We start from the raw sequence: 26,457 nt of genomic DNA on the forward strand, positions 1-26,457 counted from the left end.
TGATGAACTGACACCACAGATTCTGGGGAGGAAGCTCTAATGTCTGCAAGCCAACTGTGCAAGAGCAAAATATCAAAATCAGAAGACACAGTATCTGGAGACAATGCTCTGTTACTTGATAATAAATCCAGTTCAACATCGGATGAATCAGATTGATTGGACGCTGGTCTGATCTCATCAAACATGATTTCTAGAGACATATCCGTATCCTCCCAGTCTGAAAATGTTGATTCTGGTGTAAACGACCTTTGCCGTAATAATTCCACATTGCACTCATTATATGGGCATCTGAACTGAGGAACAGGTGAGTCAGGTGAGAGAGGCCTAATTTCACTTTGAGAGTCGAGTGATTCAGGAGATTGTGGCCTTAATTTTGCCACCCACTCATCTATAAGTGAAAGGGTGCTTTCTGTTTCTGATGGTTCTGATGGCAGAGATGGAGAGGACAGAGGTCTCAAGTGACTCCTTTGGAAGTCACACAAAGTGTCACCTTCTCTTTCTTGTGTAAAGCCTCGCACAACCTCTGCATAGGTCAAAGGTCTTGTAGCAAACAGCAAAGGTGATGCTTTTACACTTACGCCTGGGTGGTTAGCTTCAACACTCGAAGAATGGGAATCTGGTGAGTCTGGTCTCTCGTCCTCAAACATTTGGGCAAAACAGGATTCGAAATCCTCAACATCAGATGCTGTTGAAAGAGGTGATGCGGCTCTATTTTCAGAATATTGCAAGTAGTAGTTACAATGTTGACTGTATATTGGACTGAGCATCACGGAAGAAGAACGAGAACATTGATGAACTGACACCACAGATTCCGGGGAGGAAGCTCTAAAGTCTGCAAGCCAATTGCGCAAGAGCAAAACATCAAAATCAGAAGACACAGTATCTGGAGACAATGCTCTGTTACTTGATAATAAATCCAGTTCAACATCGGATGAATCAGATTGAGGGGACGCTTGTCTGAGCTCATCAAACATAATTTCTAGACACATATCTGTATCCTCCCAGTCTGAAAATGTTGAATCTGGTGTAAACGACCTTTGCCGTAACAATTCCACATTGCACTCATGATATGGGCATCTGAACTGAGGAACAGGTGAGTCAGGTGAGAGAGGCCTAATTTCACTTTGAGAGTCGAGTGATTCAGGAGATTGTGGCCTTAATTTTGCCACCCACTCATCTATAAGTGAAAGGGTGCTTTCTGTTTCTGATGGTTCTGATGGCAGAGATGGAGAGGACAGAGGTCTCAAGTGACTCCTTTGGAATTCAAATAAAGTGTCACCTTCTCTTTCTTGTGTAAAGCCTCGCACAACCTCTGCATAAGTCAAAGGTCTTGTAGAAAACAGCAAAGGTGACGCTTTTACACTTACGCCTGGGTGTTTAGCTTCAACACTCGAAGAATGGGAATCTGGTGAATCTGGTCTCTCGTCCTCAAACATTTGGGCAAAACAGGATTCGAAATCCTCAACATCAGATGCTGTTGAAAGAGGTGATGTGGCTCTATTTTCAGAATATTGCAAGTAGTAGTTACAATGTTGACTGTATATTGGACTGAGCATCACGGAAGAAGAACGAAAACATTGATGAACTGACACCACAGATTCCGGGGAGGAAGCTCTAAAGTCTGCAAGCCAACTGTGCAAGAGCAAAAAGTCAAAATCAGAAGACACAGAATCTGGAGACAATGCTCTGTTACTTGATAATAAATCCAGTTCAACACTGGATGAATCAGATTGAGGGGATGCTGGTCTGATCTCATCAAACATAATTTCTAGACACAAATCCGTATCCTCCCAGTCTGAAAATGTTGATTCTGGTGTAAACGACCTTTGCCGTAATAATTCCACATTGCACTCATTATATGGGCATCTGAACTGAGGAACAGGTGAGTCAGGTGAGAGAGGCCTAATTTCACTTTGAGAGTCGAGTGATTCAGGAGATTGTGGCCTTAATTTTGTCACCCACTCATCTATAAGTGAAAGGGTGCTTTCTGTTTCTGATGGTTCTGATGGCAGAGATGGAGAGGACAGAGGTCTCAAGTGACTCCTTTGGAAGTCAAACAAAGTGTCACCTTCTCTTTCTTGTGTAAAGCCTCGCACAACCTCTGCATAAGTCAAAGGTCTTGTAGCAAACAGCAAAGGTGACGCTTTTACACTTACGCCTGGGTGTTTAGCTTCAACACTCGAAGAATGGGAATCTGGTGAATCTGGTCGCTCGTCCTCAAACATTTGGGCAAAACAGGATTTGAAATCCTCAACATCAGATGCTGTTGAAAGAGGTGATGCGGCTCTATTTTCAGAATATTGCAAGTAGTAGTTACAATGTTGACTGTATATTGGACTGAGCATCACAGAAGAAGAACGAAAACATTGATGAACTGACACCACAGATTCCGGGGAGGAAGCTCTAAAGTCTGCAAGCCAACTGTGCAAGAGCAAAATATCAAAATCAGAAGACACAGTATCTGGAGACAATGCTCTGTTACTTGATAATAAATCCAGTTCAACATCGGATGAATCAGATTGATTGGACGCTGGTCTGATCTCATCAAACATGATTTCTAGAGACATATCCGTATCCTCCCAGTCTGAAAATGTTGATTCTGGTGTAAACGACCTTTGCCGTAATAATTCCACATTGCACTCATGATATGGGCATCTGAACTGAGGAATAGGTGAGTCAGGTGAGAGAGGCCTAATTTCACTTTGAGAGTCGAGTGATTCAGGAGATTGTGGCCTTAATTTTGTCACCCACTCATCTATAAGTGAAAGGGTGCTTTCTGTTTCTGATGGTTCTGATGGCAGAGATGGAGAGGACAGAGGTCTCAAGTGACTCCTTTGGAAGTCACACAAAGTGTCACCTTCTCTTTCTTGTGTAAAGCCTCGCACAACCTCTGCATAAGTCAAAGGTCTTGTAGCAAACAGCAAAGGTGACGCTTTTACACTTACGCCTGAGTGTTTAGCTTCAACACTCGAAGAATGGGAATCTGGTGAATCTGGTCTTTCGTCCTCAAACATTTGGGCAAAACAGGATTCGAAATCCTCAACATCAGACGCTGTTGAAAGAGGTGATGTGGCTCTATTGTCAGAATATTGCAAGTAGTAGTTACAGTGTTGACTGTATATTGGACTGAGCATCACGGAAGAAGAATGAGAACGTTGATGAACTGATGCCACAGATTCTGGGGAGGAAGCTCTAAAGTCTGCAAGCCAACTGTGCAAGAGCAAAAAGTCAAAATCAGAAGACACAGAATCTGGAGACAATGCTCTGTTACTTGATAATAAATCCAGTTCAACACTGGATGAATCAGATTGAGGGGATGCTGGTCTGAGCTCATCAAACATAATTTCTAGACACAAATCCGTATCCTCCCAGTCTGAAAATGTTGATTCTGGTGTAAACGACCTTTGCCGTAATAATTCCACATTGCACTCATGATATGGGCATCTGAACTGAGGAACAGGTGAGTCAGGTGAGAGAGGCCTAATTTCACTTTGAGAGTCGAGTGATTCAGGAGATTGTGGCCTTAATTTTGCCACCCACTCATCTATAAGTGAAAGGGTGCTTTCTGTTTCTGATGGTTCTGATGGCAGAGATGGAGAGGACAGAGGTCTCAAGTGACTCCTTTGGAAGTCACACAAAGTGTCACCTTCTCTTTCTTGTGTAAAGCCTCGCACAACTTCTGCATAGGTCAAAGGTCTTGTAGCAAACAGCAAAGGTGATGCTTTTACACTTACGCCTGGGTGGTTAGCTTCAACACTCGAAGAATGGGAATCTGGTGAGTCTGGTCTCTCGTCCTCAAACATTTGGGCAAAACACGATTCGAAATCCTCAACATCAGATGCTGTTGAAAGAGGTGATGCGGCTCTATTGTCAGAATATTGCAAGTAGTAGTTACAATGTTGACTGTATATTGGACTGAGCATCACGGAAGAAGAATGAGAACGTTGATGAACTGACACCACAGATTCTGGAGAGGAAGCTCTAAAGTCTGCAAGCCAACTGTGCAAGAGCAAAACATCAAAATCAGAAGACACAGTATCTAGAGACAATGCTCTGTTACTTGATAATAAATCCAGTTCAACATCGGATGAATCAGATTGATTGGACGCTGGTCTGATCTCATCAAACATGATTTCTAGAGACATATCCGTATCCTCCCAGTCTGAAAATGTTGATTCTGGTGTAAACGACCTTTGCCGTAATAATTCCACATTGCACTCATGATATGGGCATCTGAACTGAGGAATAGGTGAGTCAGGTGAGAGAGGCCTAATTTCACTTTGAGAGTCGAGTGATTCAGGAGATTGTGGCCTTAATTTTGTCACCCACTCATCTATAAGTGAAAGGGTGCTTTCTGTTTCTGATGGTTCTGATGGCAGAGATGGAGAGGACAGAGGTCTCAAGTGACTCCTTTGGAAGTCACACAAAGTGTCACCTTCTCTTTCTTGTGTAAAGCCTCGCACAACCTCTGCATAAGTCAAAGGTCTTGTAGCAAACAGCAAAGGTGACGCTTTTACACTTACGCCTGAGTGTTTAGCTTCAACACTCGAAGAATGGGAATCTGGTGAATCTGGTCTCTCGTCCTCAAACATTTGGGCAAAACAGGATTCGAAATTCTCAACATCAGACGCTGTTGAAAGAGGTGATGTGGCTCTATTGTCAGAATATTGCAAGTAGTAGTTACAGTGTTGACTGTATATTGGACTGAGCATCACGGAAGAAGAATGAGAACGTTGATGAACTGATGCCACAGATTCTGGGGAGGAAGCTCTAAAGTCTGCAAGCCAACTGTGCAAGAGCAAAAAGTCAAAATCAGAAGACACAGAATCTGGAGACAATGCTCTGTTACTTGATAATAAATCCAGTTCAACACTGGATGAATCAGATTGAGGGGATGCTGGTCTGAGCTCATCAAACATAATTTCTAGACACAAATCCGTATCCTCCCAGTCTGAAAATGTTGATTCTGGTGTAAACGACCTTTGCCGTAATAATTCCACATTGCACTCATTATATGGGCATCTGAACTGAGGAACAGGTGAGTCAGGTGAGAGAGGCCTAATTTCACTTTGAGAGTCGAGTGATTCAGGAGATTGTGGCCTTAATTTTGCCACCCACTCATCTATAAAAGAAAGGGTACTTTCTGTTTCTGATGGTTCTGATGGCAGAGATGGAGAGGACAGAGGTCTCAAGTGACTCCTTTGGAAGTCACACAAAGTGTCACCTTCTCTTTCTTGTGTAAAGCCTCGCACAACCTCTGCATAAGTCAAAGGTCTTGTAGCAAACAGCAAAGGTGACGCTTTTACACTTACGCCTGAGTGTTTAGCTTCAACACTCGAAGAATGGGAATCTGGTGAATCTGGTCTCTCGTCCTCAAACATTTGGGCAAAACACGATTCGAAATCCTCAACATCAGATGCTGTTGAAAGAGGTGATGTGGCTCTATTGTCAGAATATTGCAAGTAGTAGTTACAGTGTTGACTGTATATTGGACTGAGCATCACGGAAGAAGAATGAGAACGTTGATGAACTGACGCCACAGATTCTGGGGAGGAAGCTCTAAAGTCTGCAAGCCAACTGTGCAAGAGCAAAACATCAAAATCAGAAGACACAGTATCTAGAGACAATGCTCTGTTACTTGATAATAAATCCAGTTCAACATCGGATGAATCAGATTGATTGGACGCTGGTCTGATCTCATCAAACATGATTTCTAGACACATATCTGTATCCTCCCAGTCTGAAAATGTTGATTCTGGTGTAAACGACCTTTGCCGTAATAATTCCACATTGCACTCATGATATGGGCATCTGAACTGAGGAACAGGTGAGTCAGGTGAGAGAGGCCTAATTTCACTTTGAGAGTCGAGTGATTCAGGAGATTGTGGCCTTAATTTTGCCACCCACTCATCTATAAAAGAAAGGGTACTTTCTGTTTCTGATGGTTCTGATGGCAGAGATGGAGAGGACAGAGGTCTCAAGTGACTCCTTTGGAATTCAAATAAAGTGTCACCTTCTCTTTCTTGTGTAAAGCCTCGCACAACCTCTGCATAAGTCAAAGGTCTTGTAGCAAACAGCAAAGGTGACGCTTTTACACTTACGCCTGGGTGTTTAGCTTCAACACTCGAAGAATGGGAATCTGGTGAATCTGGTCTCTCGTCCTCAAACATTTGGGCAAAACAGGATTCGAAATCCTCAACATCAGATGCTGTTGAAAGAGGTGATGTGGCTCTATTTTCAGAATATTGCAAGTAGTAGTTACAATGTTGACTGTATATTGGACTGAGCATCACGGAAGAAGAACGAAAACATTGATGAACTGACACCACAGATTCCGGGGAGGAAGCTCTAAAGTCTGCAAGCCAACTGTGCAAGAGCAAAAAGTCAAAATCAGAAGACACAGAATCTGGAGACAATGCTCTGTTACTTGATAATAAATCCAGTTCAACACTGGATGAATCAGATTGAGGGGATGCTGGTCTGATCTCATCAAACATAATTTCTAGACACAAATCCGTATCCTCCCAGTCTGAAAATGTTGATTCTGGTGTAAACGACCTTTGCCGTAATAATTCCACATTGCACTCATTATATGGGCATCTGAACTGAGGAACAGGTGAGTCAGGTGAGAGAGGCCTAATTTCACTTTGAGAGTCGAGTGATTCAGGAGATTGTGGCCTTAATTTTGTCACCCACTCATCTATAAAAGAAAGGGTGCTTTCTGTTTCTGATGGTTCTGATGGCAGAGATGGAGAGGACAGAGGTCTCAAGTGACTCCTTTGGAAGTCAAACAAAGTGTCACCTTCTCTTTCTTGTGTAAAGCCTCGCACAACCTCTGCATAAGTCAAAGGTCTTGTAGCAAACAGCAAAGGTGACACTTTTACACTTACGCCTGGGTGTTTAGCTTCAACACTCGAAGAATGGGAATCTGGTGAATCTGGTCTCTTGTCGTCAAACATTTGGGCAAAACAGGATTCGAAATCCTCAACAACAGATGCTGTTGAAAGAGGTGATGCGGCTCTATTTTCAGAATATTGCAAGTAGTAGTTACAATGTTGACTGTATATTGGACTGAGCATCACGGAAGAAGAACGAGAACGTTGATGAACTGATGCCACAGATTCTGGGGAGGAAGCTCTAAAGTCTGCAAGCCAACTGTGCAAGAGCAAAACATCAAAATCAGAAGACACAGTATCTGGAGACAATGCTCTGTTACTTGATAATAAATCCAGTTCAACATCGGATGAATCAGATTGATTGGACGCTGGTCTGATCTCATCAAACATGATTTCTAGAGACATATCTGTATCCTCCCAGTCTGAAAATGTTGATTCTGGTGTAAACGACCTTTGCTGTAATAATTCCACATTGCACTCATTATATGGGCATCTGAACTGAGGAACAGGTGAGTCAGGTGAGAGAGGCCTAATTTCACTTTGAGAGTCGAGTGATTCAGGAGATTGTGGCCTTAATTTTGCCACCCACTCATCTATAAAAGAAAGGGTACTTTCTGTTTCTGATGGTTCTGATGGCAGAGATGGAGAGGACAGAGGTCTCAAGTGACTCCTTTGGAAGTCACACAAAGTGTCACCTTCTCTTTCTTGTGTAAAGCCTCGCACAACCTCTGCATAAGTCAAAGGTCTTGTAGCAAACAGCAAAGGTGACGCTTTTACACTTACGCCTGAGTGTTTAGCTTCAACACTCGAAGAATGGGAATCTGGTGAATCTGGTCTCTCGTCCTCAAACATTTGGGCAAAACAGGATTCGAAATCCTCAACATCAGATGCTGTTGAAAGAGGTGATGTGGCTCTATTGTCAGAATATTGCAAGTAGTAGTTACAGTGTTGACTGTATATTGGACTGAGCATCACGGAAGAAGAATGAGAACGTTGATGAACTGATGCCACAGATTCTGGGGAGGAAGCTCTAAAGTCTGCAAGCCAACTGTGCAAGAGCAAAAAGTCAAAATCAGAAGACACAGAATCTGGAGACAATGCTCTGTTACTTGATAATAAATCCAGTTCAACATCGGATGAATCAGATTGAGGGGATGCTGGTCTGAGCTCATCAAACATAATTTCTAGACACATATCTGTATCCTCCCAGTCTGAAAATGTTGATTCTGGTGTAAACGACCTTTGCCGTAATAATTCCACATTGCACTCATGATATGGGCATCTGAACTGAGGAACAGGTGAGTCAGGTGAGAGAGGCCTAATTTCACTTTGAGAGTTGAGTGATTCAGGAGATTGTGGCCTTAATTTTGCCACCCACTCATTTATAAGGGGGAGTTCTTTTTTGGGTGGAACAGAGAGAGGACATGAAGTTCCTGAATGAGTTTTATTAATTTGTGCATCTTCAAGAACTAAGTAATCTGTGTATGATGGTGAATGTGGCCTTAAGTTTTTCTTGTCACTTTCAAACAATGAACAATGACATTTTTTGTTTATAGTTTCATGTAATTCTGTTCTTGTGTTTGAGAATGTAGCCCTGTTTGGAAACTCCAAAATATATTTTTGTCTCTGCACTAATTCAAACACCACTGGTTGCACTAATGATTTTTCCTTCAACTTATGACACGTTTCACTATGTTTTTTGTGTTCTTTGTGAGGAAGTGAGGAAGCGTTTCTTAAGGACAATTCCTTCACCAAAGACAAATTTATGGTCTCTTCTTTTTCATTGTTTTCTGGGGCCATTTTTGTCTTTTTTGTTAAATCACCTGACTGTCTTGATGAAGAGTTATTTTCAGAAGATTCTGATTGCAAGTTTGAAAACCAATAATCAAGGTAAAATTGACTCCCTTTTTCCCCTGGTTTCGTGTCTGTAGCCACTACAGGCCTAAATGAACAGCCTGAATATTCGGTGTCAGTTATTTCAACATCTACATGTGTAAGATTTTTTGTAGTTTTTGTTGAGTCCAGAATTGGTATTTCTCCATTTTTTATGTTACATTTCAATGAATCTGATGCATCTGTGGTTTTATCATCTGACAATTTATTAAGGTCAGATGAACAGTTTTTTATAGAATATTGCATGAAATCACATGTTTTATGCTGGTGCTGTGAAGCTGAAAAATCTGGTGGAGGATAACAAATTGCTGTGTCTGATTGCTGAGGGAGAGGAGGAAGGTAATCGGGATCTACAAAGTCTTCCATTAAAGGGCTACTTTGACCCACTTCCTTCCCACTAACTGGATGGTAAGTAGCTGACCTCAGTGATGGTGAGGATGAAATTTCTCCTGAATACTGTAAATAATAATCACAGTATTGGTTCATCAGTTGGGTGCGAACTGGCTGTGAGAGCAATAACTCAAGAAATGAAAAACTGCACTGAGAAGTCTGAGATTGTGGGGAAGATGGTCGGCAATCTCTATCTGTAGATAAACAATTATGAATAGATGTCAATAAGTCAGGTGAAGACATTCTTTTTTGAGACAAAACATGTTCATTTTCTGATGTCGTAGGTGAGAATGTTATGGACTCTTTCTTTATGTGTACACCCTCATGTCCAGGACTATATTTACATACTTGATAGTCAGGGGATACTGGTCTAGGATGTGAAATTACAGGAACAACAAAATCTTTTGAACCAAACAGTGGTTTGTGTTCATAATTACATGACTCACAGACATATTCATTTTCAGTTACATTTGTTGCAACTTCTGGAGAACTACATGTCTCATTCATTAGAGAGAGTGCATAAGTCCCGTCCAATATATTTGAAAGGTCTGCAGGTAATACTCTTTCCCCACCCCGAGGAGAGTCAGGTGACATTGCTCTATAATCACTAATTGACATGACAGATTCAGGGGATGATAGTCTAGGTATAGAATCATTTAACATCCATGCATCTGCAAGGAAGAGATCACTTTCTTTAATAGGTGAAAAGGAGCCCCCTTGCTCTTCAGATGTCAAAGAATCAGGGGTCAAATGGCTGTAGTCTATAAAAGTGGAAGGTAATGTCACATCTGGCTCAGGTGCTTGTAGTGTGAGATAGGTGACAGGGTAGAAATAGTGGGAATATACATTCTCTGGCTCAGTAATGTAGGGCATGTTTGCTTCTGTCACAAAATGGTTATTTTCTGGAGTAATAGAAGACCAATTACAGCACACATCAGTTGAGTCACAAGCCATATGTTGAGAACAACTGGTTGTCTGACTGCGTAGCGTTATTGTCTGTACATCATTTTTAAATGGATTCAGCATGCTGGATTTAGCTGTTGCAACACTGGCTTCATTTGACTGTATATCGTCATTATCATCAATGAATGGGAAGTTTTCCAGAATTATTTCCCTATATATGTTGTATTTTGTGTTTTCTTCTTTGCTTGACTTGAAGGGTTTGATATCCATGTCCACACCTGAAACCTGTGAGATCTTGTCATGACCATAGTGTACTTTGGTGAACTGAACTGTGAATTCATCAGTACCCTGCTCAAAGAGCCTGACTTTTTGAGCTACATCAGTGTTATCTTCAGTCAAGGCCAGAGTTGGTTGATATGTATTACAAAACAGTGGAGCACAACGTAACTCATCACAAAGTTTACTGAAGTCATTTTCAGCTTTGTCTGACTCTGACAGGCTCAGAGTAAAGTCTCCAATAGATACAGATGAATGAGATGAGTCAATATGACAGGATTGACCTTGGTCGTCTTCACAATCATACTGCTTTAGGCTGTAGCCATCTTTAACTTGAGCTCCACTTTGGGAAGACCTGATGAAATGAGCTTCTACGCTGCAGCAAACTTCCTGGTCTTTGACTTTGAGGTCATAAACCTGAGGTGCTTGGCTCCCAAATGCAGCTTCTTTTAAAGTGGGTTGCATACTTACTTGCTCATCTAAGTTGTCTTGACTTGGTTCACGTGTAATTACATCCTCAGAGGTCCACAGATTAGGGTTCAACTCACTGTAGAAGAAAAAGAAGGCTAGGTCACAAGACTGCAGTGAAACACACCCAAATAACTGCACCCATTGTACGATACAAAACACCAGTGGAGGTAGGATAGGGCACTGTTCAATGTTCTGGGGCCAACATGGTAGGAAACGTTGACCTTGAGAAAAGTAGTTTAATCTGACACTATGTTGCATTGCTAGAGTATGATGTAGAGTCACGAATCATTTCAAATGAATAACTTACTGTGGAATCTCAAGCTCCTCCAATAAATCACCATGCATGCTCTCTGAGTGGGTCTGTCCAACAGGCTCTGCCCACGAAGGAATATCCAGGAGGGAAGCAACTGACAGGTCTTCTTCTGAAACAGCTGGGGGTGGTCTGCGGTCTGACTCCATCCTTCTCACGACTCTGGGGCTGTCTGCATCTTCTTGCACTGAAGACAGGGCTACTGATACTGAAAAACACACAATAAATATGAGTGCCATAAACACACAGAGAGCTTAATCTTAGGGCTCCTTTATACCTGCCGTCCTCATCAATGGCACATTGGGCTGCTGCTGCAGTTGAAGATGTGTGCATGACTGTGTTGGTTTTTACCACCATTTTATTGACATATCAATACAGAAGCACAGAGATCAACAGATTATACAATGATATATAATCTGTGTATAATCTGGAAATGTTGCAAAAGTATTAAAAGAAGAAACTGTGGAAAAAACTTTGAAAAAAAAAACTCAGCAATTTCTTTGCTTCAGTTTTTTTTTTTCTCCTGCTATACCAGCGCTAATGTGGAGGTTTTGTCTGAGTGGCAACACCTATCATTCAGGAGAATACTGCAGTGGGTATCTGTGGCATAATGGTGAGCATAAATTTATGTGGCTGTGTGATGACATCACCAGTGGTGTGCCAAGTGACCAATGCAGCAGGTATAATGGGGCCCTTAGGTAGAGTCTTCAGCGTGTTATGCTGTACAGCTACCTTCACTGTGATCCAGTGTCTTCTCTATTTCTGCATAAGTTCTAGATGTTTGCTCTTGAACTGACTTGTTCATCTGGGTTTCAATAAGATGGACAATGTCCATGCGATTGATCTTGGTTAGTCTCTTAATCAGACAGTCCTCTGTGGAAAAATGTATCATTAATAGACATAAATTAATATAAAGACATTCATTTAATAAAACTGGAAACATAAGATTGTGTTCAATCAACAATATGAATACAGGTCCACCAAATGCACAAATAATTCAATAAATAAGACCAAAAAATACATTTATTCTATAGGCTGTGTATCTGAAAATAAATTCACTACCTTGAAACAATTTACCAATGTCTAAAGGATTTGAAGTAATATACTGACCAACACTAATACAATCTTAAGACAAGTGCTATGGACCTGTGGCATGTTTGCCTTCCCGTTCAACCCAGCGTTGCAGCAAAGCATGGCTCTGCTCTTGGAGGGAATTAGGATTCTCTGTTCTCACTAGTTGAATATCCTCCTCACTGAATTCCAGTTCTCTTGCCAGTTCTGGGGAGATGGGAAACGAAGCAAGTAATAAAAAAGTTTTATATATAGCATCACCTGTTCCTGCTTATGAATAGATGAGTTCAAGTTAAAATACCATTTTAAAAGTGCAGTAAATACTGCCTCTACCTAAAATGCATTGTATATTTAAAATTTAAATTTAAAACAGAAAACAACTGCATCATTTGACAGCTTACCAGTCCAGCTGAAGCCGAGAAGATCTGAAATGATAGCTAATGTCTCCTCTTTTCTGTCCGCATCTTCCTGCCAATCAACTAAAGAAATGCCACCATAGCCAAACATTAAATGTTAACAACTACCAGAGGGGAATAAAATTCTACTGAGCAAAAATTTTACATATTCCAGGTATTTGTCATGTGAATGTGTAGATATAAAATATTATTTCCTGAAGATTCTATGCTATAGGCTGTAAACTAAATGTAGATCTGTGATACTTGCGTGGATGATAACATAAAGGCTGGATTTGAGATGAATTAACTTTCTTACAAATGACTGGTCACAAGCCGCAAATCATGCTTTTTAATTATTAGCATAAGGAATGTCATAGATCTGCTTTTTATTAAGTTAATATTAGTAAAGCTGTAGTATTAGTACAGACAATAATCAAAGTCTATTTAGACTATTTCTTTAGCCAACATGGCAATTCAATCTTGAGATTGCACATTCACAAACAGAGATGGGAAAGTAACTCACATGTGCAACACAACAACATACACATAGAGGCACACATACGCACACACAAAATACAAGCATTAAACTGTGAAAAATGGGACCTGGCAAATCACAACACATGAAAGCAAAATGAGTAATGGTGATATTGTTCTTAAGCAGAAGAACAAGGCTCTTTCAACTGAGGAGAAGAGGTAAGAAATCAAAAACCCACTGTAGGTCTGGCCATACCTGCCGTACATTCTGGAGTTTGGTCATCGATGATTCTCTGCATCTGAGTTTCCACCTTTTCATCCCAGGCAGGCCTGGATTCAAATACATCCTCTGTTCCACAAGACAGATGTTCTGCTGGCTCAACTCTACTGCCATCAGAACCTGAACTGTGCGAGGCAGGAATTTCATATGTGAAGATAACGGAATCTGGGCTTCTCTGGCTAGCGCTACTTAAATCATCTGTAGCCAAAGAAGACCTAACAGATGTTTCTACAGTCTTGGAGAGCTTGATATCTTTCCTTGGAGAAGAGCATGTGGGGATCATATGAGCTAAAATTTTCTGTTGCGTCATTACCGTAAATGTGGAGGGAGAAAGGCTGGATGTATTAGTGGGCTGGCTACAGTCAGAATAACTTCTCCTCTCTTTAACAGAAACTTTACTTGTGTCACTAACCTCAGATCTAGTCCTACGGGCCAAGGTGGACGTTTTTTCTGCTTCTCCTTGAACTTGAGATATCTGGGAGTCTTTCTTGGCTTTTTTAAAATGGCCATCTCCCTTAACTGTGGTGGCTGGTTTTGTCAAAGGTGGAGGTGAATCCTGATGATATGCTGGCATGCCAGGCTGTCCATATGAAAGGGCCGTTTCTATGACTGAGCACTGATCATCGTCCTCTTCCTCATCAACCTCATCATCAGGGGAGGAGTCTGAGAAATCATGGGCTTGCCCTGAGCAGAATGAATGGGCAACTGCAGATGTGTCTGACTGAAGATCGGCTACGGTAGAGTCTAGATAGTCCAGACCGAGGCTTTCAAGGCTTTCAGTGTCTATTTGAACATTTATTAGACTCTTCAAAGCACTGGAGGAAGCAAGATGAACCTCCATAGAGCTGCCAATTTCAGCTTTTGTAAGTGGCTTCTCAAGCTGTGACTTGCCACCTGTGGGTACGATGACAATTTCAGATTTGGGACTAGATACTTTGTCACTAGTACCCTGAGTCAGATATGAATTTAAGGTCTCTTGAAGGTTTACATCTGGAATAGAATCACTGGTCTGTAAAGTTAAAGACTTTGATTGAGAATGTTTAGTCTCTTCTGGCACAACTTCATCAACTGGATGTTCCCCAATATGAAAAAATGCATATGCTTCCCTTTCTTCATCAAAGCTTCTTGTCATGTCAATAGCTCCACCTCTGGTCATTTCGAAAAGTTTTCCCTCTTGAAACTGAAATGGATCAGGGGATTTCACATCACCTGGTGTTTTATCTGGTGTTCGTCTATCCTCTGCAAAGCAAAGATTTATTTGCTTCTCAGCCTCAACCTGTGCATTGATGACTATATTGTTACCCTCACATTCTACAACAAATTCTTCTTCTCTAGTACACACTGGTTGACTACCAGAAGCTGAGCCATCGGTAAGTGGTGACCCAACTTCTTTGTCCTCATCTGAATGATGCTCATCTGACCCAGAAAAGGGCATGTCAATGACTGCACCTCCAGTAGTGTCTTTACCTTGGTGTGGCACAGAGTATTCACCTTCTTGATCAGGTTTCTCTTTTTGAGTCGCAGATAAACACAACGAATTGTCAACTGAGTGAGTAGTTTTAAATTTTGACTGAATTTCTTCCTTCTCATTAAAAGTCATATTTGTTGCCTCATTAAGTGTGTGAGTGCCTTCTGTAACAACTTTTTCTGTTATTTTCTGTATGATATCTTGTGAGAAAGACTGTAAAACTGGGTCAGATTTAAGATGAAGCTCACCATCTTCCTGATCACTTGTTTCTGATTGTGCAGTGGCGTCAAAAGATTTTTCTCTCCTCAGTTTTGACTCCTGTTCCATCTCCTCAAATGTTTTGATCTTTGCAGCCATTTTAAACATCTCCTCTTCTGGTGTGAACTGTTTATTGGTGGCATCATCCTCTCTCTCTTCTGAGTCAAAAGAGTCTTGCCTTATAAACATATGAAGACTCCCACCATGAGCTACTCTCTTTGTAGATTCAGAATAGTTGTCTTCTTTAATTTCACTATACATTTCAGTTGTCTCAAGATTTTTGTCATAAGCAAAACATGCTCTGAGCTGGGAAGCATAATCTTCATACACAGCAGTCTTTCTTGGGATCTTAAGTTCTGCATTGTTTGACTGAGTAGGGCTTCCCTCAAGAGAGTCTGGACAAGGAGATTCTTTGGTAGGGCTTGGCTCAATTGAATCAGGGGATTTCTTTGAGGATTTATCCTCCATGAGAGGACTTGCTTCTAATGAATCTTGAATACATGACTCATTAGCTGGGTCATCGAATGTCACAGAGTTTAGATTCTCCAAATCATCTGGTCGTTGTAGTGTGCTAAAACTAATTGGTAGTTGCAAAAAATGTGTTTTGGGAACTGAATCAGAGACAGCAACACTAGCATCTTTAGGATCACTTTTACAGTCATCCATCTTTGCATATGACTTCCCATCCATCATCCCTTCAGTTGCTGAGGTTTTAATCTCACCCTCCTCAGATAAGAAACTCTTCAGACCTTCATCTTCTTTAGAACATGTGTGCCAGCCACTTTCCAAACCTTGTTTATTAGTAATGTCTACACTGTCAAAACTTGTATCATCTAGGGACATCATTTTATGTTCAAGAGATGAGGCATGAATTTCTCGTTTAAAATCCTTTATCGCTATAACTTGTTTGTAGCTCTCATGGACTAGATCCTCTTCCAGTTCAGATTGCTCTACCATTGGCTTTTCCTGTAAATGTTGATCTAAGTCTTTACTGAGAAGTGACAACATCCCAGACATATTTCTCTCAGTTGTAAACTCTTGTTGGTTTAAGTTTCTCTCAATGCAAATCTCTTGAAATGATGCCTCTGATACAGAACCTGGTGTTAATTCTTTTACTTCAACCATATTAATTTGTGTCTGTTCATCTGTCTGTGCACTCATTTTTTCCTCGATATCAGCACTAGAGGATTGACAGACTTTGGTTTGAATAACTTGCTCAAAGTTCTCCTGGGTAACGACTTCCTCTGAAGGCTTACTTTTCACTGGCTTGTCCTTGAGGTACTGATCCAAGTCATTGTTCAGCAGGGACATCATGCCTGACATCTCCTTTGGTTTTTTATCTGTCTGTCTACTTATTCTGTCTGGTACATCATTACTTGTCAGTATAATTTGTTCACATTTCTCATGGACAAGATCTTCTTCTGACTCAAACTGCATTGCCACTGGCTTTTCCTTGAGATGTTGATCTAAGTCATGACTGAGAAGTGACAACATGCCAGACATATTTTTCTGGGTTGTAGATTGCTGGTGGTGTGCCTTTCTCTCAATGCAGACTTCTTGGAATGGAGTTTCCACCACTGAACTTGGTGTTCCTTCTTTGTCACCAGTTACATCGAACTGCAGGTCTTCATTTGACTCTCCCCTTATCTTGTCCTCCAAAGTATCACTTGTCAATAGGACTCGTTGGCAGCTCTCATCGACAAGCTCTTCATGTGGTTGGGATTGTATTGTCACTGGCTTGTCCTTGAGATGTTGATCTAAGTCATGACTGAGAAGTGACAACATGCCAGACATATTTTTCTCGGTTGTAGATTGTTGGTGGTGTGCCTTTCTCTCGATGCAGACTTCTTGGAATGGAGTTTCCACCAGTGAACTTGGTGTTCCTTCTTTGTCACCAGTTACATCGATCTGCAGGTCTTCATTTGACTTTCCGCTTATCTTGTCCTCCAAAGTATCACTTGTCAGTATGACTCGTTGGCAGCTCTCATCGACAAGCTCTTCATGTGGTTGGGATTGAATTGTCACTGGCTTGTCCTTGAGGTACTGATTCAAGTCACTGTTCAACAAGGATAGCATGCCCGACATTTCCTTTGGCTTTGTAGTTGGCTCATATGACTGTTGATGGTGTACTTTTGTGGCAGTGCACACCTCTTCTTCCTCTCTAATTAAATCCATCTGTAGGTCTTCATTTGCCTGGCTACCAATTTTGTCCTGTACATCATTACTTGTCAGCATAATTTGTTCACATCTCTCATGGACTAGATCTTCTTCTGACTCAAATTGCATTGCCAGTGGCTTTTCCTTGAGATGTTGATCTATGTCATGACTGAGAAGTGACAACATGCCAGACATATTTTTCTCGGTTGTAGATTGTTGGTGGTGTGCCTTTCTCTTGATGCAGACTTCTTGGAATGGAATTTCCAACACTGACTTTGGTGTTTGTTCTTTGTCTCCACTTAGATCAGTCGGCAGTTCTTCACTTGACTCTCCCCTTATCTTGTCCTCCAAAGTATCACTTGTCAATATGACTCGTTGGCAGCTCTCATCGACAAGCTCTTCATGTGGTTGGGATTGTATTGTCACTGGCTTGTCCTTGAGATGCTGATCTAAGTCATGACTGAGAAGTGACAACATGCCAGACATATTTTTCTCGGTTGTAGATTGCTGGTGGTGTGCCTTTCTCTCGATGCAGACTTCTTGGAATGCAGTTTCCACCACTGAACTTGGTGTTCCTTCTTTGTCACCAGTTACATCGATCTGCAGGTCTTCATTTGACTCTCCCCTTATCTTGGCCTCCAAAGTATCACTTGTCAATATGACTCGTTGGCAGCTCTCATCGACAAGCTCTTCATGTGGTTGGGATTGAATTGTCACTGGCTTGTCCTTGAGGTACTGATTCAAGTCACTGTTCAACAAAGATAGCATGCCCGACATTTCCTTTGACTTTGTAGTTGGCTCATATGACTGTTGATGGTGTACTTTTTTGTCAGTGCACACCTCTTCTTCCTCTCTAATTAAATCCATCTGTAGGTCTTCATTTGCCTGGCTACCAATTTTGTCCTGTACATCATTACTTGTCAGCATAATTTGTTCACATCTCTCATGGACTAGATCTTCTTCTGACTCAAATTGCATTGCCAGTGGCTTTTCCTTGAGATGTTGATCTAAGTCATGACTGAGAAGTGACAACATACCAGACGTATTTTTCTCGATTGTAGATTGTTGGTGGTGTGCCTTTCTCTTGATGCAGACTTCTTGGAATGGAATTTCCAACACTGACTTTGGTGTTTGTTCTTTGTCTCCACTTGGATCAGTCGGCAGTTCTTCATTTGACTCTCCCCCTGTCTTGTCCTCCAAAGTATCACTTGTCAATATGACTTGTTGGCAGCTCTCGTGGTAAAGCTCTTCATGTGGTTGGGATTGCATTGTCACTGGCTTGTCCTTGAGGTACTGATTCAAGTCACTGTTCAACAAGGATAGCATGCCCGACATTTCCGTTGGCTTTGTAGTTGGCTCATACGACTGTTGATGGTGTACTTTTGTGGCAGTGCAAACCTCTTCTTCCTCTCTAATTAAATCCATCTGTAGGTCTTCATTTGCCTGGCTACCAATTTTGTCCTGTACATCATTACTTGTCAGCATAATTTGTTCACATCTCTCATGGACAAGATCTTCTTCTGACTCAAACTGCATTGCCAGTGGCTTGTCCTTGAGATGTTGATCTAAGTCATGACTGAGAAGTGACAACTACCAGACGTATTTTTTCTCGATTGTAGATTGCTGGTGGTGTGCCTTTCTCTCGATGCAGACTTCTTGGAATGCAGTTTCCACCACTGAACTTGGTGTTCCTTCTTGTCACCAGTTACATCGATCTGCAGGTCTTCATTTGACTCTCCCCTTATCTTGGCCTCCAAAGTATCACTTGTCAATATGACTCGTGGCAGCTCTCATCGACAAGCTCTTCATGTGGTTGGGATTGAATTGTCACTGGCTTGTCCTTGAGGTACTGATTCAAGTCACTGTTCAACAAAGATAGCATGCCCGACATTTCCTTGACTTTGTAGGTTGGCTCATATGACTGTTGATGGTGTACTTTTTGTCAGTGCACACCTCTTCTTCCTCTCTAATTAAATCCATCTGTAGGTCTTCATTTGCCTGGCTACCAATTTTGTCCTTTACATCATTACTTGTCAGCATAATTGTTCACATCTCTCATGGACTAGATCTTCTTCTGACTCAAATTGCATTGCCAGTGGCTTTTCCTTGAGATGTTGATCTAAGTCATGACTGAGAAGTGACAACATACCAGACGTATTTTTCTCGATTGTAGATTGTTGGTGGTGTGCCTTTCTCTTGATGCAGACTTCTTGGAATGGAATTTCCAACACTGACTTTGGTGTTTGTTCTTTGTCTCCACTTGGATCAGTCGGCAGTTCTTCATTTGACTCTCCCCCTGTCTTGTCCTCCAAAGTATCACTTGTCAATATGACTTGTTGGCAGCTCTCGTGGTAAAGCTCTTCATGTGGTTGGGATTGCATTGTCACTGGCTTGTCCTTGAGGTACTGATTCAAGTCACTGTTCAACAAGGATAGCATGCCCGACATTTCCGTTGGCTTTGTAGTTGGCTCATACGACTGTTGATGGTGTACTTTTGTGGCAGTGCAAACCTCTTCTTCCTCTCTAATTAAATCCATCTGTAGGTCTTCATTTGCCTGGCTACCAATTTTGTCCTGTACATCATTACTTGTCAGCATAATTTGTTCACATCTCTCATGGACAAGATCTTCTTCTGACTCAAACTGCATTGCCAGTGGCTTGTCCTTGAGATGTTGATCTATGCCATGACTGAGAAGTGACAACATGCCAGACATATTTTTCTCAGTTGTAGATTGTTGGTGGTGTGCCTTTCTCTCAATGCAGACTTCTTGGAATGGTGTTTCCACCACTGAACTTGGTGTTCCTTCTTTGTCACCAATTGCATCGATCTGCAGGTCTTCATTTGACTCTCCCCCTGTCTTGTCCTCCAAAGTATCACTTGTCAATATGACTTGTTGGCAGCTCTCATGGACAAGCTCTTCATGTGGCTGGGATTGTATTATCACTGGCTTGTCCTTGAGGTACTGATTCAAGTCACTGTTCAACAAGGATAGCATGCCTGACATTTCCTTTGGTTTTGTAGTTGGCTCATATGACTGTTGATGGTGTACCTTTTTGTCAGTGCACACCTCTTCTTCCTCTCTAATTAAATCCATCTGTAGGTCTTCATTTGCCTGGCTACCAATTGTGTCCTGTACATCATTACTTGTCAGCATAATTTGTTCACATCTCTCATGAACTAGATCTTCTTCTGACTCAAACTGCATTGCCAGTGGCTTTTCCTTGAGATGTTGATCTATGTCATGACTGAGAAGTGACAACATGCCAGACATATTTTTCTCGGTTGTAGATTGTTGGTGGTGTGCCTTTCTCTCAATGCAGACTTCTTGGAATGGAATTTCCAACACTGACTTTGGTGTTTGTTCTTTGTCTCCACTTAGATCAGTCGGCAGTTCTTCATTTGACTCTCCCCCTATCTTGTCCTCCAAAGTATCACCTGTCAATATGACTCGTTGGCAGCTCTCATGGACTAGGTCTTCCTGTGGTTGGGGCTGTATTGTCACTGGCTTGTCCTTGAGATGTTTATCTAAGCCTTTACTGAGAAGTGACAAAATCCCATACATATTGCTCTCAGTTGTAGGCTGTTGTTGGTTTAAGTCTCTCTCAATGCAAACCTCTTGAAATGGAGTCTCTGAAACAGAACTTGGTTTTAGTTTATTTACTTCAATCAGATTAATCTGTGTCTGCTCATCTATCTGTGCACTCATGTCTTCCTCAACATCAGCACTAGAGGACTGATGGATTTTGGTTTGAATAACTTGCTCAAAGGTCTCCTGGACAGCAACCTCCTCTGAAGGCTTACTTTTCACTGGCTTGTCCTTGAGGTACTGATCCAAGTCACTGTTCAACAGTGATAGCATGCCCGACATCTCCTTTGGTTTAGTAGATGGCTCATATGACTGTTGATGGTGTACTTTTGTGGCAGTGCAAACCTCTTCTTCCTCTCTAATCAAATCTGTCTGTAGGTCTTCATTTTCCTGGCCAACAATTTTGTCCTTTACATCATTACTTGACAGTATAATTTGTTCACATCTCTCATGGACTAGATCTTCTTTTGACTCAAACTGCATTGCCAGTGGCTTTTCCTTGAGATGCTGATCTAAGTCATGACTGAGAAGTGACAACATGCCAGACATATTTTTCTGGGTTGTAGATTGCTGGTGGTGTGCCTTTCTCTCGATGCAGACTTCTTGGAATGGTGTTTCCACCACTGAACTTGGTGTTCCTTCTTTGTCACCAATTATATTGATCTGCAGGTCTTCATTTGACTCTCCCCCTATCTTGTCCTCCAAAGTATCACTTGTCAATATGACTTGTTGGCAGCTCTCATGGACAAGCTCTTCATGTGGTTGGGATTGTATTTTCACTGGCTTGTCTTTGAGGTACTGATTCAAGTCACTGTTCAGCACTGAGAGCATGCCTGACATTTCCTTTGGTTTTGTAGATGGCGCATACGATTGTTGATGGTGTACCTTTTTGTCAGTGCACACCTCTTCTTCCTGTCTAATTAAATCCATCTGTAGGTCTTCATTTGCCTGGCTACCAATTTTGTCCTGTACATCATTACTTGTCAGCATAATTTGTTCACATCTCTCATGGACTAGATCTTCTTCTGACTCAAATTGCATTGCCAGTGGCTTTTCCTTGAGATGTTGATCTAAGTCATGACTGAGAAGTGACAACATACCAGACGTATTTTTCTCGATTGTAGATTGTTGGTGGTGTGCCTTTCCCTTGATGCAGACTTCTTGGAATGGAATTTCCAACACTGACTTTGGTGTTTGTTCTTTGTCTCCACTTAGATCAGTCGGCATTTCTTCATTTGACTCTCCCCCTGTCTTGTCCTCCAAAGTATCACTTGTCAATATGACTTGTTGGCAGCTCTCGTGGTAAAGCTCTTTATATGGTTGGGACTGCATTGTCACTGGCTTGTCCTGGAAATGTTGAACTAGGTCACTACTGAGAAGTGATACCATGCCTGACATATCCATCTTAGTTCTAGATTGTTGTTGGTTTAAGTCTCTCTCAGTGCAAACTTCTTGAAATGGAGTCTCTGACATAGTACTTGGTTTTAGTTCTTTTACTTCAACCACATCAAACTGTTTCTGTTCATGGGTCTCTGCACTCATCTCATTGTCTGTGTCAGCACTAGACATTTCATGTATTTTGGTGTGAATAACTTGCTCAAAGTTTTCCTGGACAGTAACCTCCTCTGGAGGCCTACTTTTCACTGGCTTGTCCTTGAGGTACTGATCCAAGTCATTGTTCAGTACTGATAACATCTCTTTTGGTTTTGTAGATGGCTTGTATAAAGTATTCTTCTCTACCCATTCTTCCTTCACTGGTAATTTTTCTGTCATGCTTTCTTGAGTTTCTTTTTGTCTAGATGTTTTAACTTCAAATGTATTCTCTACCTTTTCAGTGTCCCTTTTAAGTCTATGTTTGTCCTTCTCCACAGTTGCATGATTTACATCTTGTGTTCTTTCATCTATTATTGCTGCTTTATTTTCATCAGTAAGGAAAGTGAATATTTCTTTTTTTATGTCCTTTTTCAAAATAACTTGTTCAAACTTCTCCTGAACAATATCTTCCACTGATGGCTGCCTGTTTGTAGACCCATCTTGTAGATCCTGATCCAAGTCCCTGTTCATTAAGAACATCATCCCTGACATATCTTTGTCTGCGGTGGAAGCCTGACTAGATGTTTCTATCCCAAAGTAGATTTCTTGAAGTGGTGGCTCTTTGACCACTGTAACTTCAGTTTTACTTTCTGTAAAGAATTTCTTTCTTTCATGTTCAATGGTTGCATTTTCTTTAGTTGCTTCAAGAGATTTATCTTTCACTGGTGGTATGATATATATTTCTTGTCTTTTAGCAGCATTAGAAAGCATTTCATCGGTCAATCCTGATACGAGTCCGTCAGAGTTGTCTCTCTCATTTGTGCTGGAATGAGATGTCCTAATAACACTAGTGTCTGAGAATTGATCCATGCCTTCATGTTTGGGACTCTCAAGACACTCAGGGCTTATGTCTTCCTCAAAATAAGTATCAGAATCATAAGCCATGGTCTCCTCCTCACGTGTCTCAAGTTGATTTCTGACATTTGAAGCTGTCTTCTTGAACTGCTGGTACTTTGGATTGTCCTCCAGCTCAGCTTTTATCTCAGCACTAAAGTCCTCAGAAGGTCTGCGATCAGGGCTGATCTGTGTATCTTCAGGTAAGCAATCAAAAGTGCTGATGGCTGGTTCTTCTAGCTGCATTCTCCTTCTTGATAACTCAGGCTCATTAATCCGAGGGGTAACTTTTCCATTATCTAACTGAATCCCATAAGCATTTTCTACTGTTTGTCCAAAACAAGAAATATCTGAAATTGGTTGTGAATCCTGAGAATTCTTTAGACTTACTGTTTGGACTGCTAAATCAGTGACATTAATCTGGGGTTGGAAAGCTGTAATATTCTGCATTTGGGTTTGCAATTTTGTCTCCTTTCTGGAACTGTGTTCACTCTGCTGAATCTCTGACCCTGATTCTAATAGTTCAACTTTACTTTTCAAAGGGTCCTTCTCAGACTCAAATGTTTTCCTCAGCTCCTTTACAGACATGGCATCCTTGTGTAATATCCTTGGCCACTCATCACACTGTGTCTCAACCAATTTTACTGTCTTTCCATAAGGAATATCTGAAATTATCTGTGATTCCTCTTTGATTAAGCTTACTGGTTGATCAACTAATTCTGTTTGGTCATATTGATTGGCATCACTCTGTTGATGTAAATTTGTGAGGCTCTGAGTTAGGATTTGAGAATCTGTCTGGTTTGTAGGACTTTGTTCAATAGTCTGTATCTCTGCAGAATCTCCTGAATGAGATGTTAATTTTGAAATAGAGGAAGGCAGATGTTTGTGTTCAAAGAGTCCTTTAGTTTTTGAGGGATCTTGCACAGTCTGGAATGTTTTCATCAGCTCCTTAACAGACACACACTGCTCTTCTGAAAACTCTGGCACTTCTCTCTGTGGGCTAACAGCATCATAATGAATAGTGTCAGAAAATTGTACCTTTTTCGTCACAGAACTGTCTATACTTGATTGTGCTTCCTCGTTGATCAAACTTTTTGACTGATCTTCTAGGCCTGTGATTTTATGTATGTCAGTATTACTCTGTGAATCAAAAACTGTGAGGCCCCAAGCTGGCTCCAATGTAGGACTTGGTAAGGTGGTCTGTCTCTCTACAGAATCAATAGAGTCTAATTTTAGTGCTGAACAAGATCCTGCTTCATCTTTCTGATTATCTTGCCCAGTCTGGTATGTTTTTATGAGATGTTTCACAGAGACTCCCTCCTTCTCTGACAACTCTGGCACCTCTCGGGATGGGCTAACAGTTTCATCACCAAGTTTAATAGCATCAATAAATGTAACTCTCTCTTCATTATACACACTATCTGAAGTTTGTGATTCCTGAGAGCTGATTAGGTTTGCTGGTTCATCCTTTGTGTCAGTTTTATCACCTTTCTTGATATTACTCTGTTGATGGAAAATTGTGGGCCTCTGAATTTGGATTTGTGATTTTTGCTCCTGTGTAGGACTTTGTTCCATATCGTGAATCTTTTCAGAATCTGCTGATTCAGAAATCAATGTGGACATACAAGAAGAATGAAAGGCTTTGTGTTCAAAAAGCCCAAATTTACTCTTTGATGGGTCCTCCCCAGTTTGGAAAGCTTTCATCAGCTCCTTCACAGACATAGTCTCCTCTAATCTTTCTGTCTGAGATCTAGGTGACTTGGGAACTCTGGGAAGTTCTGGCATAACTTCCTCTGTTTTCTTTGTGGTGATAGAAGATTTTTCATCATATATAAAGACTTTAGTACTTTTTTGCATCTCTTCCTCTTCAACTTTGTTCTGTAAAGCTTTTACCCTGTCCTTTATTGATCCTATTGGTGTCTCAACCACTAAAGGAGAAGCAGGTGGATCAGTAACTGGGGTGGGTAAAAGGCCACTCTCTTTAAGAATAGTATCACCATCTAAGGACTCCTCAGAGCTCATCCTTTCCAACTCTCCCTCAGAGCTGCTACATCCAGAACGTGATCTGTCTCTAAGTTTTTTACGAATAGGTTTCTTGATATCTGGGGGATGCCTTTTGCCAACGTGCTTTTCAATGACCTGTTCAAATTCATGTCGGACAAGAGCTTCTTGAGAGTCATATGTTCCAATAGGTTTCTCTTCAAGGTATTTTTCCATCTCTGTGGCAGGGTGTGAGACCAATGGCATATCTCTGACATCTGTTTCAGATCTACTTAAACTTTTTGTCTCAATGCAAATGTTCTTTATGACTGGTTCTTCAAGGGCACTGGCCCCATGGAGTGAATATTGCTGTTTGCTAGCATCATTTTGTTGTGCCTTCTGTTTACTAATATTCATCCCATCTTTGCCAGCCTTTTCTATCCTGTCTTTGAACTGTTCCACAATGGCCACAGACTCTCTTTCCTCCAACCTACTAGTTCCACCTCTCTCTTCATACATATCTGGAGTAAAGACAGCAGACATTTTGACATCTGACATGTCTGACAGGAGATCTGGGCTTGCAAGTGTTGCAGGATCAAGAGGTTGGTTATTTCTGAAGGAGAATGTCTCAGTTGATTCAGATTCATCATCTTCAATGAAAAATGTTTGATAACCAAAAAGGGTACAGAACATAAGGGACAAATGAAGTGGGGAAAAAAGACATCAGAAAACTGTCACCAAGATATGTCATCAAAAATCCATCTTCAGTTCACAGAGTAAGAAGATGACAAGGCAGAGAATAAGGAAGTCTCAAAAAGAAGACCAAAAGAAGATGACAAAGTAGTCCCCAGAGGTTTGAAGGGAAGTAGTGTAGCAACAGCATAAGCAAAGCCAAGAGGAATAACAAAATGAATAGAATGTAAGGAAGTATCATAATAATCTAACTCATTTGACTATGCATTCAAAAATTAAACACAAGACCTATAAAAAACAAAATTAAACAGATAAACTAAGATATGGAACAAAGGGGCAAGGAACACGGAAAACAGACAAACAAAATGTCTCAAGATTGTTGCTGTAATAGTCATGTTTGCCAACAAAAATTTTAAAATAAACTTTGAATTAAAAAAATAAACGTATTTGAAACAAATTCAGAGATAAGCGCAAAGTAATAGAATCACTGTTTCTAGATTGTTTTATCTTTTGAAGATTTTCAGTATG

General features: G+C 41.0%; 1 protein-coding gene across 1 annotated transcript in view; it reads right to left on the minus strand.

Annotated features, from left to right (window-relative positions):
- The window catches only part of ank2a (ankyrin 2a, neuronal), a 93,848-nt gene that overhangs the window by 10,919 nt on the left and 56,472 nt on the right, over positions 1-26,457 (minus strand). Inside the window, exons 40-44 of the mRNA XM_030734370.1 lie at positions 12,612-12,689; positions 12,286-12,417; positions 11,872-12,012; positions 11,137-11,347; positions 10,830-10,905 (exon numbers count right to left, since the gene is read on the minus strand). Of these exons, the coding sequence (XP_030590230.1) occupies positions 10,830-10,905; positions 11,137-11,347; positions 11,872-12,012; positions 12,286-12,417; positions 12,612-12,689 (638 nt within the window). The remainder of the gene's footprint in view (positions 1-10,829; positions 10,906-11,136; positions 11,348-11,871; positions 12,013-12,285; positions 12,418-12,611; positions 12,690-26,457) is intronic.

The sequence above is a fragment of the Archocentrus centrarchus genome, chromosome 1 (genome assembly GCF_007364275.1).
Source record: "Archocentrus centrarchus isolate MPI-CPG fArcCen1 chromosome 1, fArcCen1, whole genome shotgun sequence".
Taxonomy (NCBI): domain Eukaryota; kingdom Metazoa; phylum Chordata; class Actinopteri; order Cichliformes; family Cichlidae; genus Archocentrus; species Archocentrus centrarchus.